The sequence below is a fragment of the Pteropus alecto genome, unplaced genomic scaffold, assembly GCF_000325575.1.
Source record: "Pteropus alecto unplaced genomic scaffold, ASM32557v1 scaffold395, whole genome shotgun sequence".
NCBI lineage: Eukaryota > Metazoa > Chordata > Mammalia > Chiroptera > Pteropodidae > Pteropus > Pteropus alecto.
This window is the reverse complement of record NW_006438643.1, coordinates 1573549-1586176: the sequence shown is the minus strand read 5'-3', so window position 1 is coordinate 1586176 and position 12628 is coordinate 1573549. Positions and strand designations below refer to the sequence as shown.

General features: G+C 33.9%; 1 protein-coding gene across 1 annotated transcript; it reads left to right on the top strand.

Moving 5' to 3' along the window:
• Positions 1–10050: 10050 nt before the first annotated feature.
• Positions 10051–10995, top strand: LOC102894405 (olfactory receptor 52D1). The gene has a single exon (XM_006915750.1). The coding sequence runs from the start codon at positions 10051–10053 to the stop codon at positions 10993–10995; it is 945 nt and encodes a 314-aa protein (XP_006915812.1).
• Positions 10996–12628: the final 1633 nt, after the last annotated feature.

The following is a 12628-nucleotide window of genomic DNA, read 5'->3' as shown; positions in this document are numbered from 1 at the left end:
TACAATTATTAATGATCTTCCTGTTCATTGGATGTCAAATAAAAAACTACTGATTGGTTTTACAAATGTTTTGTTGTGGAAGCTGAAAATTATGTGAAGGAAAAGTGTCTTCCTTTTAAAATACTTTTACTTTTAGATAATGCACTAGTCATCCACACAATTTAGAAAGTCTAAATATAAAAGTCATATATTTGCCGCCAAATACAACTTCATTGACCCAACCTTTAGGTTCGTTATTCCACTTTTAAGGTTAATCATATTAAATTGAGTTTTAATGATATTTTTAATAAACTTGAAGACAATGAATCACTTAGAGTTACAGAAGCCTGGAATAATAACAGTTTTATCAAGAATATTTCTTTAGCCTTGAGTGATATAAAGCCATCAATTTTAAATGCTTGCTGGAAAGCAGTATGACCAGAAGTGATTGTACCAGGGAATATCATTCCAGCAACTGAAGAGGGATTAACTGGCATTATTAATTTATTAAATAAATTTCAAGAAGAAGGCTCTGACAATTTGAATGTAGATGATATTAACAAATTACTGGATGACCATGAATTAACTGATAATGAATTAATTCATTTAATACCTGAAGTCTATCCTGCCAATGAATGTGGCAGTGACCTTGAACCAATTCCATTCACTACAAAAAATATTTACAAAGCCCTTTAACTGGCCACAAAACTGGAAACTGCATTTCTAGGTATTGATACAAACATCCAACAGCACTTAACATTTCAAACAGATTTTTTAAAATGTTTCAGTGAATAGTGAAGAATTTAAGAAAACTTAACAAAAAATGAGGTTGGAGAAAGATCATTCAAAAACATAAACATAATTAATGAAACTGAAGTAGTCATTACAAATATTTAAAACAATGAAGATAGTGACTCTGTGCCAATTAAAAAGAGAAAGTTGATTGCTTTAGATTACAGCACAGACATTGACAGTGAATAAAATTTATTTTATTTTTCTAAATTTTTATTATCATTTTTTGTGAAAATGTGTGAAATAAATATTTTATGACTTATCTAGGCTATTTCTTTAGTATTTTCTTTCCATACTGGTGGACTCTTTACACAGTTTTCTTCCATGTACAAAATAATTCATGGAATGCATAGTCTATGAAAATCAAGGGATGGATGTACTTATATATCTTCTTTGGTGAGGAGACTGTTAAGGTCTTTGAACCATTGTTTTAATTGAGTTGGTTGTTTTCTTATCGACAGCTGTTAAGATATTTTTGTATATTTTGGATAACAGTCTTTTATATTACATGATTTTGAAAATATTTTCTCCCAATCTGTGACTTATTAAACTTTTTTTAACAGTGTCTTTCACAGAGCATACATTTTAAAGTTTTAATGAAGTCTAATTTGTCAATTGTGTTTTTTATGGATCATACCTTTGATGTCCTGTCTGAAAGTCATCACTATACCCAATGTCACCTAAATATCTTCCGGGAAATTTACAGGTTTGCATTGTACATTTAGGTCTGTAATCCATTTTGAGTTAATTTTGTGAAGAGTGTAATATTTGTGTCTAGATTTGCATGTGGGTATCTAGTTCTTCCACATATCTAACCACTTGTTAAAAATAATGTATTTTATAACTCTTTGCAAAAATACTATTTTTGCTCCATTTTATTGCCTTCTCTACTTGTCAAAAATCAGTTGACTATATTTATGGGGTCTATTTCTGATCTCTCTGTTCTGTTTTATTGATCTATTTGCTATTCTTTTGCCAGTACCATAGTCTTTTTATTACTGTAGCTTTACAGTGCATCTTGATGGGTAGTGTCAGTCTTTCAATTTTTATTTTTGATTGGCTATTCTGGGTCTTTTTCCTCTCCTTATAACTATAAAATAAGATTTTTTTATATTCACAAAATAACTTTCTGGGTTATTTCTGAGATTGATTTGCATTTACACATTAAGTTAGGAAAACTGACATCTTGAAAATATTGAGTCTTTCTACACATGAGCTTGAAAAAACTTTCCATTTATGTAGTTTCTTGATACATTTTTATAAAGTTTTTTAGTTTTCCCTCATCTAAATCATATATATATGTTTTTTGAGTATTACTGTAAATGCTAATGTATTTTTAATTTCAAATGACATTTCTATATTTCTGATGTATAAAAATGAGATTTTTTTGTATATTAACCTTGTATTATGCAACTTTGCTATATTTATTTTTTCCAGAAATTTCTGTCGATTCTTTTGATTTAAAAAATTTTTTTTGAATTAGTTTCGAAAATACAGTACCTTGGTTAGATATCTATATAGTTAGGAAAACGATTCCCCCAATTGCTCCCTCCTTCCTCTTACCCTCCGCCTAGCCATTGTATTAATGCTAATTGCATTCTTTATGCCATGCTTCTCATCCCCATGACCACCCGTCAGCTACTAATTTGTATTTCTTTAACCCTTCACCCATTCTCCCAGCCTCCCAAAACCTCCCCTTCCAAATTGCCCACTATATTTGTGGGTCTGATTTTGATTAGTTTGTTCTTTTTATTCCTTAACTTCCATATATAAGTGAAATCATATAGTCTGGCTTAAATACCTTCCAGGTTCATCACAGCAATATCTTTTCCCATTCCCTTCCTTTTCATATGTGGGGGTCTTGTTTTCTTATCCTTTTAGCCACTCCATCCCTTGGTTAGAACACTTAATTCTTTTCCATTTAAGGTACTTATTGATAGAAATGTAGTTGCTACCATTCTTTATTCCTGTTTTTGATACATGTTTTTTCTTCTTAAAGATGTCTCTCCAACATTTCCTGTAATTCTGGCTTGGTGGTGATAAATTCATTTAGTTTATTTTTGTCTGGGAAGCTCTTTATTTGTCCTTCTACTCTAAATGATACCTTTGCTGGGTAAATTATTCTTAGTTGTATATCTTGGGTCCTCGTTCTTTCAAATATTTTTTGCCAAGCCCTTCTGTCCTAAATAGTCTCTCTTGAGAAATCAGTTGCCAGTCGTATGGGTGTTACCTTATATGTAATTATTTCTTTTTCTCTTGCTGCTTTTAAGTTTTTTTCTTTGTATTTAACATTTGGCATTTTAAGTATGATGTGTCTTGGTGTGGGCCTCTTTGAATCCCTGATTTTTGGAATCCTCTGTGCTTCCTAGGTTTTATGTCCATTTCCTTCACCAGGTTAGGGAAGTTTTTCATCATTATTTCTTCAGACAACTGTTTGACATCTTAATTTTCTTCACTTGCGCCGATCAAACGAATATTTGGAGCCTTAATAGTGTCCCATATCCTCCTTAAATCATCTTTATAGTCTTGGTCTCTTTTTTCTAGCCATTCTGTTTGAGTGTCCTAATTGGCTTTCCTGTCCTCTAGATAGGGCATGTGATTCTTTCTTATTTATTCACTTTGTTTATTTCTTTGTTTATTCCATTTAATATACTTCTTATCTCGGATAATGTGTTCTCCATTTCAGACTAGTTCCCTCTTATAATCTCCATCTCCATTTTTATCTCTTTGTTGGAGTTCTCTGCATTTCCCAAAAGTTCATTGAGCATCTTTATAACCAGTATTTTGAACTCTGCCTCTGTTAGATAACTTGTTCTGTTCTCTCATATGGTTTCTGTTTCTTTGTCTTCCCATTTTGGCTGCTTTTCCGTTTCTGTTTCTATGTACTAAGCAAAGCTCCTAAGTCTCCCGGTCTTATTAGTGTGGATTTGTGAAGTAGGTGTCCAGTGGCACAGTCCTGAGAGGGGTTCAGCTGTAGGCTAAATTTAACCCAAGCCTCTACCCCTCCAAAGCCACTTGTCCAGATTTAGCAAGCAATCCACAGACGTTGTGCTTATAGTTGCCTCAAAAGGACACACCAGAAACCAAGGCCGGCTGCCTCCAGTGTGAGTCTTGGCACTGCACAGCAAGGTGCATCTGACTCGCTGAGGATATACCTGGATGTAGCTTCAGTGGGGCCCAGATTGGGGTAGTGGGGTTTCAGGGAATCCTCTGGGCAGAGCGACCTCTGTTATCCAGTTTGATGATGTCACGGCTATGGTGGCACTGTGTCAGGCGCACTGGGAGTGGGGAGGGCTCAACGGGGAACAATGGATACCACCAGCACTTCTGTACCAAGCAAGCCTTGCCTCAACCCTCACTCCAACAATATCTCCCTGTAAGTCCCTCACGCCGACTGTACGCAGCCCAATTGGCACTGGTGTTTAGAACGAGCAAGTCTGTCACGCGAAAATCCACTCGCCAATATAGCCCCTTTAAGAGACTTCTGCCGCTGCCACTGCCACAGCCTCCCTCTCATTCAGCTGCTTGGGACTGGGTCACCCCACGTCGTCACCCTGTCCTATCTTCTGCCATTGCAGAGTGCTTTTTTGGGTTTCTCCCTAGTTGTATGGCTTGTTCATCTAGATTCCAGGCGATTTTTCTTTGCTGCTGCTCCTTATTTCAGTCACAACTTTGATTTGTTCTCCAGAGGGATGAACAGAGCTTCTATCATCTCCACCATATTTTTTACTCAAATTCTTTTGCGTTTTGTACATAGATGATCACATCATCTGTAATCAAAGACTTTTTTTCTTCTTTCCTAATGTCTATTATTTTATTTCCTTTTCTTGTCTTATTGCATTAATTAGACTACCAGTATGATGTTGAAAAGTAGTAGAAAGAGAAAATCCTTGACTTGTTTTGATTTTAATACGAAAGCTTTGATTTTCTCACTGTTAAATATGATGATATCTGTAGATATTCTTTATCAAATTGAGTTAGTTCACCTGTATTCCTAGTTTGCTGAGAGTTTTTATCATGAATGAATATTGGCTTTTGTAGAATGCTCTTTTTGCATCTGCTAATATAATCATGTAATTTTTCTTCTTTAACTTCTTTATGTGTTGATTTATTTTCATTCATTTTGAATTTTGAATCAACTTTATATACCTGGACAAAGTGTCCTTTGTCATGGTCTACAAGCCTGTTTATACTGTGTTGGATTTGATTTGCTTATATTTTCTTAATTTTTGCATCTATGTTCATGACAGATATTGGTCTTGCACTTTTCTTTTTTGTCTTTGTCTGATTTTGATATTAAGGTAATGCTGGGCTCGTAGAATGAGTTAGAAAGGAATCCCTTTGTCTCTACTGAAACAGATTGTGAAGAATTGATAAAATTTTGTTTTTATATGTCTGGTAGAATTCTTGGAGGTAAAACTCATGAAAGTGTAGAAGCCTATCAATGACTGGATTTCCCTAGAGTTTATCTCTCAGGCTTGCCTACGCTAAGTCTCCAGCAATTAGTTAATTACAATTCACACTTTTCTACTGTGGCACTGATTCCCAAGGAGATTTTCACTCTGGTAAATTGTGATTTTTTTGTCTTTACTTGTTGGTTTCTTTAATTTTAGATCAGTTTGCACTGTGATCTTATCTCTCTGATGGATATAAGAAGTGTTGTTGATTTTTCGGTTAGTTCAATTTTTTACTTGTTAGGGCAGAATGTCGACTTTCACATTTACTTGCCAAACTAGAAAACTGAAATCTCGATCCCATTGTTTTAATTTATTCTCCTACTCTATGTGTTTTGACCAGATTTTAAAACAATTACATTTAAAGCAATTACTCATATGTAAAGACTTACTATCACCATTTTTGTTATTTGCTTTCTGTGTGCCTTAGAACTGTTTTTGCCCTTCATTTCCCCGCTTACAGCCTTCCTTTGTGTTTAGTTGATTTTCATAATGACAGCTTCTGAATCCTTGTAATCTTCTTTGTGACTGGCACAGGGATTACATATAACATTCTAGTGTTATAATTATATTATTAAAGCTGATAACAACATAACTTCAATCAATTACAAAACCTCTACTCCTTTAGAGCTCTATCTACACACTTCAAGTTACTCCCCAAAATTAAATCTTTATATGCTGTGTACCCATTAACATTGATTGACAATTATGTTTGCGCTTTTGTCTTTTAAATCTTATAAAAGAATAAAAAATAGAGTTATGAACCAAAATTGTGATAATACTCATTTTTATATTTGTATATACATTTATCTTTATTGAAGAACTTTTTATTTTTGAATAGATTTGAGTTACTCTCTACCTTCCTTAATTTCAACATAAATGATTCCTTTTAGAATTTCTTATAGAGCAGCTCTAGTGGTAATAGACTTCCTTAGCTTTTGTTTTCTTAATAATATCTTAAATTTTTCCTTATTTTTAATGGATAGTTTTGCCAAATATAGAATTCTTGATATTTCCTCCAACCCTTTGTTTTTTATTTTTATTTATTTATTTATTTATCTACTATTAATTAATTAATTAATTTTTATTAAATTTATTGGGGTGACATTGGTTAATGAAATTATGTAGGTTTCAAGTGTACAATTCAATAATATGTCATACGTATATTGCCTTGTGTGTTCACTACCCCAAATTTCTTCATTCACCATATAGTTGATCCCCTTTACCCTTATCTACCTCCTCCCCTTTCTCTTTTTCCTCTGATAATCACTAAACTGTTGTCTGTGTCTATGAGTTTTTGTTTGTTATTCTTGTTCATTTGTTACTTTCAGTTTTATATTCCACATATTAGTGAAATCATATGGTTCTCTAATTTTTCTGTCTGACTTATTTTGCTGAGCATAATAATCTCAAGATCCATATATGTTGTAGCAATGGTAGTAATTCACCTTTTCTTATGGCTGGATAATATTTCATTGTATATATGTACCACATCCTCTTTTACTAATCATTGATCAAAGGGCAGTTTGATTGTTTCCATGTCTTGGTCACTGTGAACATTTTAGTGCATATATCTTTATGGATAAATGTTTTCAAATATTTTTGTGTAAATACCCAAAAGAAGGATTGCTGGATCATATGGCGATTCTATTCTTAATTTTTTGAGAAGCTTCCATACTGTTTTCATTGTGGCTATACCAACTTACATTCTCACAGCAGTATATAATGGTTCCTTTTTCCCCACAACCTCTTCAACACTTGTTATTACTTGTCCTGTTGATGGTAGTCATTCTAATAGATATGAGGTGGTATGTGGTTTTGATTTGCATTTCCCTAATAGCTGGTGAAGTTGAGCATCTTTTCATATGTCTATTGGCCATTTGAATGTCTTCTTGGGGAAAGTGTCTGTTCAGGTCCTCTGCCCAATTTTAATTGGATTGTTTGTTTTTGTTGTTGTTGTTGTTGTTGTCCTTGAGTTGTATGAGTTCTATGTATATTTTAGATATTAGCTCCTTATCAGAGGCGTTGTTTGAAAATATCTTCTCCCATTTAGGCTCTTTGTTTTGGGGATGGTTTCTTTTGCTGTGCAGAAGATTTTTTTTTTCTGTATAATATAGTCCCATTCATTTATTTTTGCTTTGACTTCCCTTAATATATTATCACATTCTTTTCTGACTAGCAAGACTTACTTCCCAAGTTGACAATGGAATGTTGATGTATTTAAGGAAAAAAAGAATGTGTTCTGTGTCCTTTCACTTCCCTTCAGGACTGGTCCTCTTAAGTGATTTATAATTATGTCAAAATACTGAGGGATGACTACATCTGCAGCTGTAAACCTAAGGGAATGCACAGGTAAATTACTATTTCTAAAATGAGGAAGATTATCAATTACCAACAATACAAACACTTCCCCTTCTCCCAGTGATCCTATAATAACCTGTTGTGTCAGATAATATCCCTGCTTATCCTCTGAGATTACCATGTTGAAGTTGCTACATATAGAAGCTCCATTTTTAGGTTGCTTCTTTGCTCTGAATCAGTTTTCCTATGAGCTAATTAAGGTTGCTATGAAAATGGAGAGGGATGTAGAGAAATAAATAGTATGAATGATCTAAGGTAAATTTTAAAGAATGTGGGACTCCCATAAACAACATCTTTTTACTTTCCTAATGCCCTAGATTCAAGGGAGGAGATATAATTCTTTCAGAGGAATTGCTCATTTATCATTCTCTATGGATGAAATGAATAAAAGTATTAGATTCTAGTAAGCAAAGTTCTTCTTTAAGGTTATCATAGAAGTAAAGGTTGTCTCTCACTGGATCATATTTTAAATTTTATGACTCTATTAAAGGAACAAAAATATGGGTAATCCATGATGTCCAGATTCAACTACAGGCTGACATTTTCAGGGAGATGGTATCACAGAGATTATATTGTGTGTTTGTTCAAAAAGTATTTTGGAAACTAATGTAGGTATCTATGAGTGTGTTAACTTTTCAATTCCATTCTTCCTGTGCTTTATATTGTATTTATACATCCAACATATGCTTATTAAGTACTACTCAATGAGTTCTGATCTAAAGACTGGACTATAAAATTTTATGTTGGTTATTTGATTATACATGAATGTGTGGGGACCCATAGAATCCAACCTCACTTGAATCTCTTTGTAGAATATAAGCTCCAGTTACATTAGATTTTACTTCATTACACCATGGTTGTCCTTCCTAATGGAACTTTGTTTATGTTTCTTCTCTTTTCCTTTGCTTACGTATCTGTGTGTAAATAAATAGTCATCTATATCTATATCTATAGATTTATATTCTAATTTCATGGGCTGAAGTTATGTATCCTTCACATTCCAACTTAAGGTCCATTAACGCAAGCAGGCTTTCTTTGACTCACTAAATTTAATTTAATTTTTTAATATCGTTTCTACGTATCCCATTCTTTCTTCCCCTCCAGGGTAATTTTTTTTGCCTTATAAATTACTTGCTTAAAGTTAAAGTATAATTATTCATTTAAAGCTAAATAATAATTTTTAAAAATCTTAGCATTGTTCAAGTGTTTTTCACAATAATAAAGGCCCAAAATGTAAATGTAAATATAAAAACTTAAAAAATATTTCCTCAGTTGAAGAAGTTGGCATGGTTCTGGAAAGCACACATAGAGGTGAGTTCGTGTAAGTTCTTATTAGTGCCTATTATATTTATAATGATTAGTTTGTGACAAGGAAAGCAGATTCTCCTTAAGAGCTGTTAGCTGTACTACCTAAGTACCAAGTACTGCCTTGATGGGAGACTAAGCAAACAGGAAATTAGTAACCAAGGTTTTCTCTACAACTGAAGCATTTGTGATGACTTGAGTTAATTTCTTTTTTATCCCTTCCACTCCCTGCCTCATGCTTAACTACTTTGTTCCAGGAAATCTCTGCCTTGGAGATTTGACTGTTCATTGGAACCATGGGAAGAAGTATAAAGAAATCTGTTTTATTCAGTAACAGATTTTTCAGACATCATTAGGTCAATTTACTAATCCAATAAATGAACTGCTGTGCATGTTTTAGAATGTGGTTTCTGAATCAACAAATGAAGGAGCACAATTAGGATCCACCCACACAGTGAAATTACCTAAGTCTGGATAGGAATGAGAATGAGAAGGTAGCGAATGGGATTAATATTAAAAAATACATAATCTTTAACTATGTATATATATATATCGGTTCGAAAGCACACAATAAGGGCCTACGTAATAGGTACATGAAAAAGGTAAATAAATCCTATTTCAAAAGCTATACCAAAGACTACAATATCACATCCAGGCAGAGAGGGACAGAGACCATGTATTTCTATTTCCTAATTAAGGGTTTTTTAAAAAACTCCCTGAAAATTTCACAAGCCTTCTGCTTGAACATTTCCAGTTATGGAAAATTCACTTACATCAGAGTAATACAGTATAAGAGCTCGAAGGAGAGGCAAAGAAATGGCTCAAAAAAAAAATTTGAATTAAGTACAACTACAGATGGAATCTTTTCCTGGAAATGAAGGAATGATATGACTTATAGCTACCTAAAATAATATGGAATTATATAAGTATTATTTTTCTGTACTTGTAAACACAGTAATATGGTACATTATTACTGATTTTAGTAATCTGGTTCTAGTGACTTTAAGTACCCTAGGTTATAAATTTGAATTGTTTTTAACAACACATCATTAATGGTCTTTCCAAAAAAAACTCAGTATTTTTTAGCATCTGGTTGCAATCATCTTGGCATAGCAACTCTATCTTCAGAAGTATTGATAAAATCAAAGGAAAAAGCATCATGCCTCTTCTCAATACTTCTCATCCCTCTCCTGTCACCTTCTTGCTGATGGGCATCCCAGGACTAGAGCACCTGCATGTCTGGATTGGAATTCCCTTCTGCTCCATGTACTTGGTGGCTGTGGTCGGAAATGTGACCATCCTGGCTGTGGTGAGGGCAGAGCGAAGCCTCCATGAACCCATGTTTCTGTTTCTATGTATGCTGTCAGTGACTGACCTGGTCCTCTCCACATCTACACTGCCCCGCATGCTCTGTCTTTTCTGGCTCGGAGCCCATGACATCGCCTTTGATTCCTGTTTGGCCCAAATGTTCTTCATCCATAGCTTTACTGCCATGGAATCAGGCTTCTTTTTGGCGATGGCCATTGACCGTTACGTGGCCATCTGTCATCCACTGCACCATACCACCATTCTCACCCGTGTTCACATCATTATAATGGGTATCATTGTGGTGATTCGAGGTGTAGCCTTCTTTTCCCCACATCCCATTCTGCTCAAACACATGCCCTACTGTAAGACTCGAGTCATTGCCCACACTTACTGTGAGTTCATGGCTGTGGTGAAGCTGGCATGTATGGACACTGGAGCCACCAAACATTATAGCCTCAGTATGGCTACCATCATTGGCTCCTGTGATGCCATTCTCTTTGCTGTATCCTATGCCTTCATTCTACGCTCTGTATTCCGCCTGCCATCTCGAGAAGCTAGTTTTAAGGCTTTGGGCACATGTGGATCTCATGTCTGTGTTATTCTTGTCTTCTATGCCACAGCTGGTTTTTCCATTTTCACTCACCGTTTTGGGAAAAATGTGCCAGCACATATCCATATTTTTATTGCAAATATATACCTTTTGGTGCCCCCTTTTCTCAACCCCATTGTATATGGAGTAAGGACCAAGAAAATACGGGAACATGTTCTTAGGACATTAATGGTGAAAGTTGCTTGATTTTAATTGAATCAATAGAAGGTTTGATTCAAGAAGAAATGGAAGTAGAAGAGAGAATGTAAAGAAAGTAACTAACTGCTTTCACTCCCACAAGATCAATTGCATTTACCACCTGAAAGATCTTTTATTTTACTAGCTATCTGTAAATTTTAGAAATTCTAATTTAACCAGTTATTTCAGATTTTTCATTTATTAAATATAAGAGAACAGATTAACCTCTTAAATATGTGTCTTGTTGGATAATTACAAATAGAGAGTGATTAGTAAAGGAGGAGGAAAAGGATAAGTAAACAATATAGAAAAAATGATTTCTTTACACTAAAATGATGGACAATATATAACTGGCAATTTGAAATAATTTGATTCATGTATGTGGCTGCGATTTCATAGAAAGGGTGATGAATGTTGTATTTCTTCTGTAATAGAATCAAGTTGAAGAATTACTGTTTATCTAAATAAAGAGTAGGATGAATAATACTTAAATATTAAACATTACTATTAAGCAAATCTCTCAAAAAAACAAACTGAATCAGTGTGAAAACTCAAATTTTAGTATTAAAGCTGCTTCATTTTTTTCTAGAGAAAGTGTGATGGAGATGGAGTATATTTCATAAAATAAGGCAATATCATGGAGTCTACTGGCTGCTAAAATTGAGGTCATGAATTCTCATTTTCTAAATTAGTAGTCATTGTTACCACACTACCAGGCTACCATGTGCACTGAGTCTGTCTCATCCATTAGGTGACTTGGAATCCAGTATCAAGTCATAACATCTGAAATTTCTTATTAGCAACAATGTTGCAATAATCCATTTATTGCCCCAGAACCAACTTCCTTCCTTCTCTAATTCATTGTCATTAGTTTTCCATCCAAGTTATTTATTTCTCATGTTTGTTTTTTAACATAAACTAAGATCTGTGTCTTTTTTATGCTTTAGATCTTTAAAAATTGTTTTTTGAAACTTATACTCTGAAACTTTTCATCTCCCCTATGCTTATTAGCCTTAGAAGCTCACACCAATAGTTAAAAACCCAGACTAACATCTCTGGATTCTCAGTTTGTAATTGAAATATGGGGAGACTGTGAAGCTTTCTACTTTGAACTAGAAATATTTGATCATGTTTTCTTTGACTTCCTAATAGATGCCAAAACTGAACATGATATTTTTACTGTAGAATTTTGACTTCATGACATTTTTTACAGATAACGTAATCACTGAATCATTAAGGATCCAGGATTTGGATTTAGACTGTTTGGGTTCAAGCCCAGTGTCCTTTGTCTGGCTAGCTTTGCTGCTATTTAATTCTTCTTCCCCTCAATTTCCTAATATTTAAAACTGAGTGATAAAGAACCTACCTCATATAGCTGTGTGACAATTAAATGAAACATGTAAATGAGATCAGTGTAATGGCACAGAAGAATACAATACTTTTCTGTTGTTCTTCCCAATGATTATAGTTTTCTCTTTTCTCTATCCTTTGTTTAAAATACTTTAGGAAATACCCATTATATCTAATTTAATGTCTTTGCAACTGTGTAATATTTGTATTTTTCCATATTTATGTAATGAATACATTTGCTTCTATTCCCTCTTAGTCACATATTTGCTAAATCTAACAACACCACAAAACA

Excerpts from the sequence above, each read along its gene's own strand:
- LOC102894405 (XM_006915750.1), top strand. The coding sequence starts at position 10,051 with ATGCCTCTTCTCAATACTTCTCATCCCTCTCCTGTCACCTTCTTGCTG.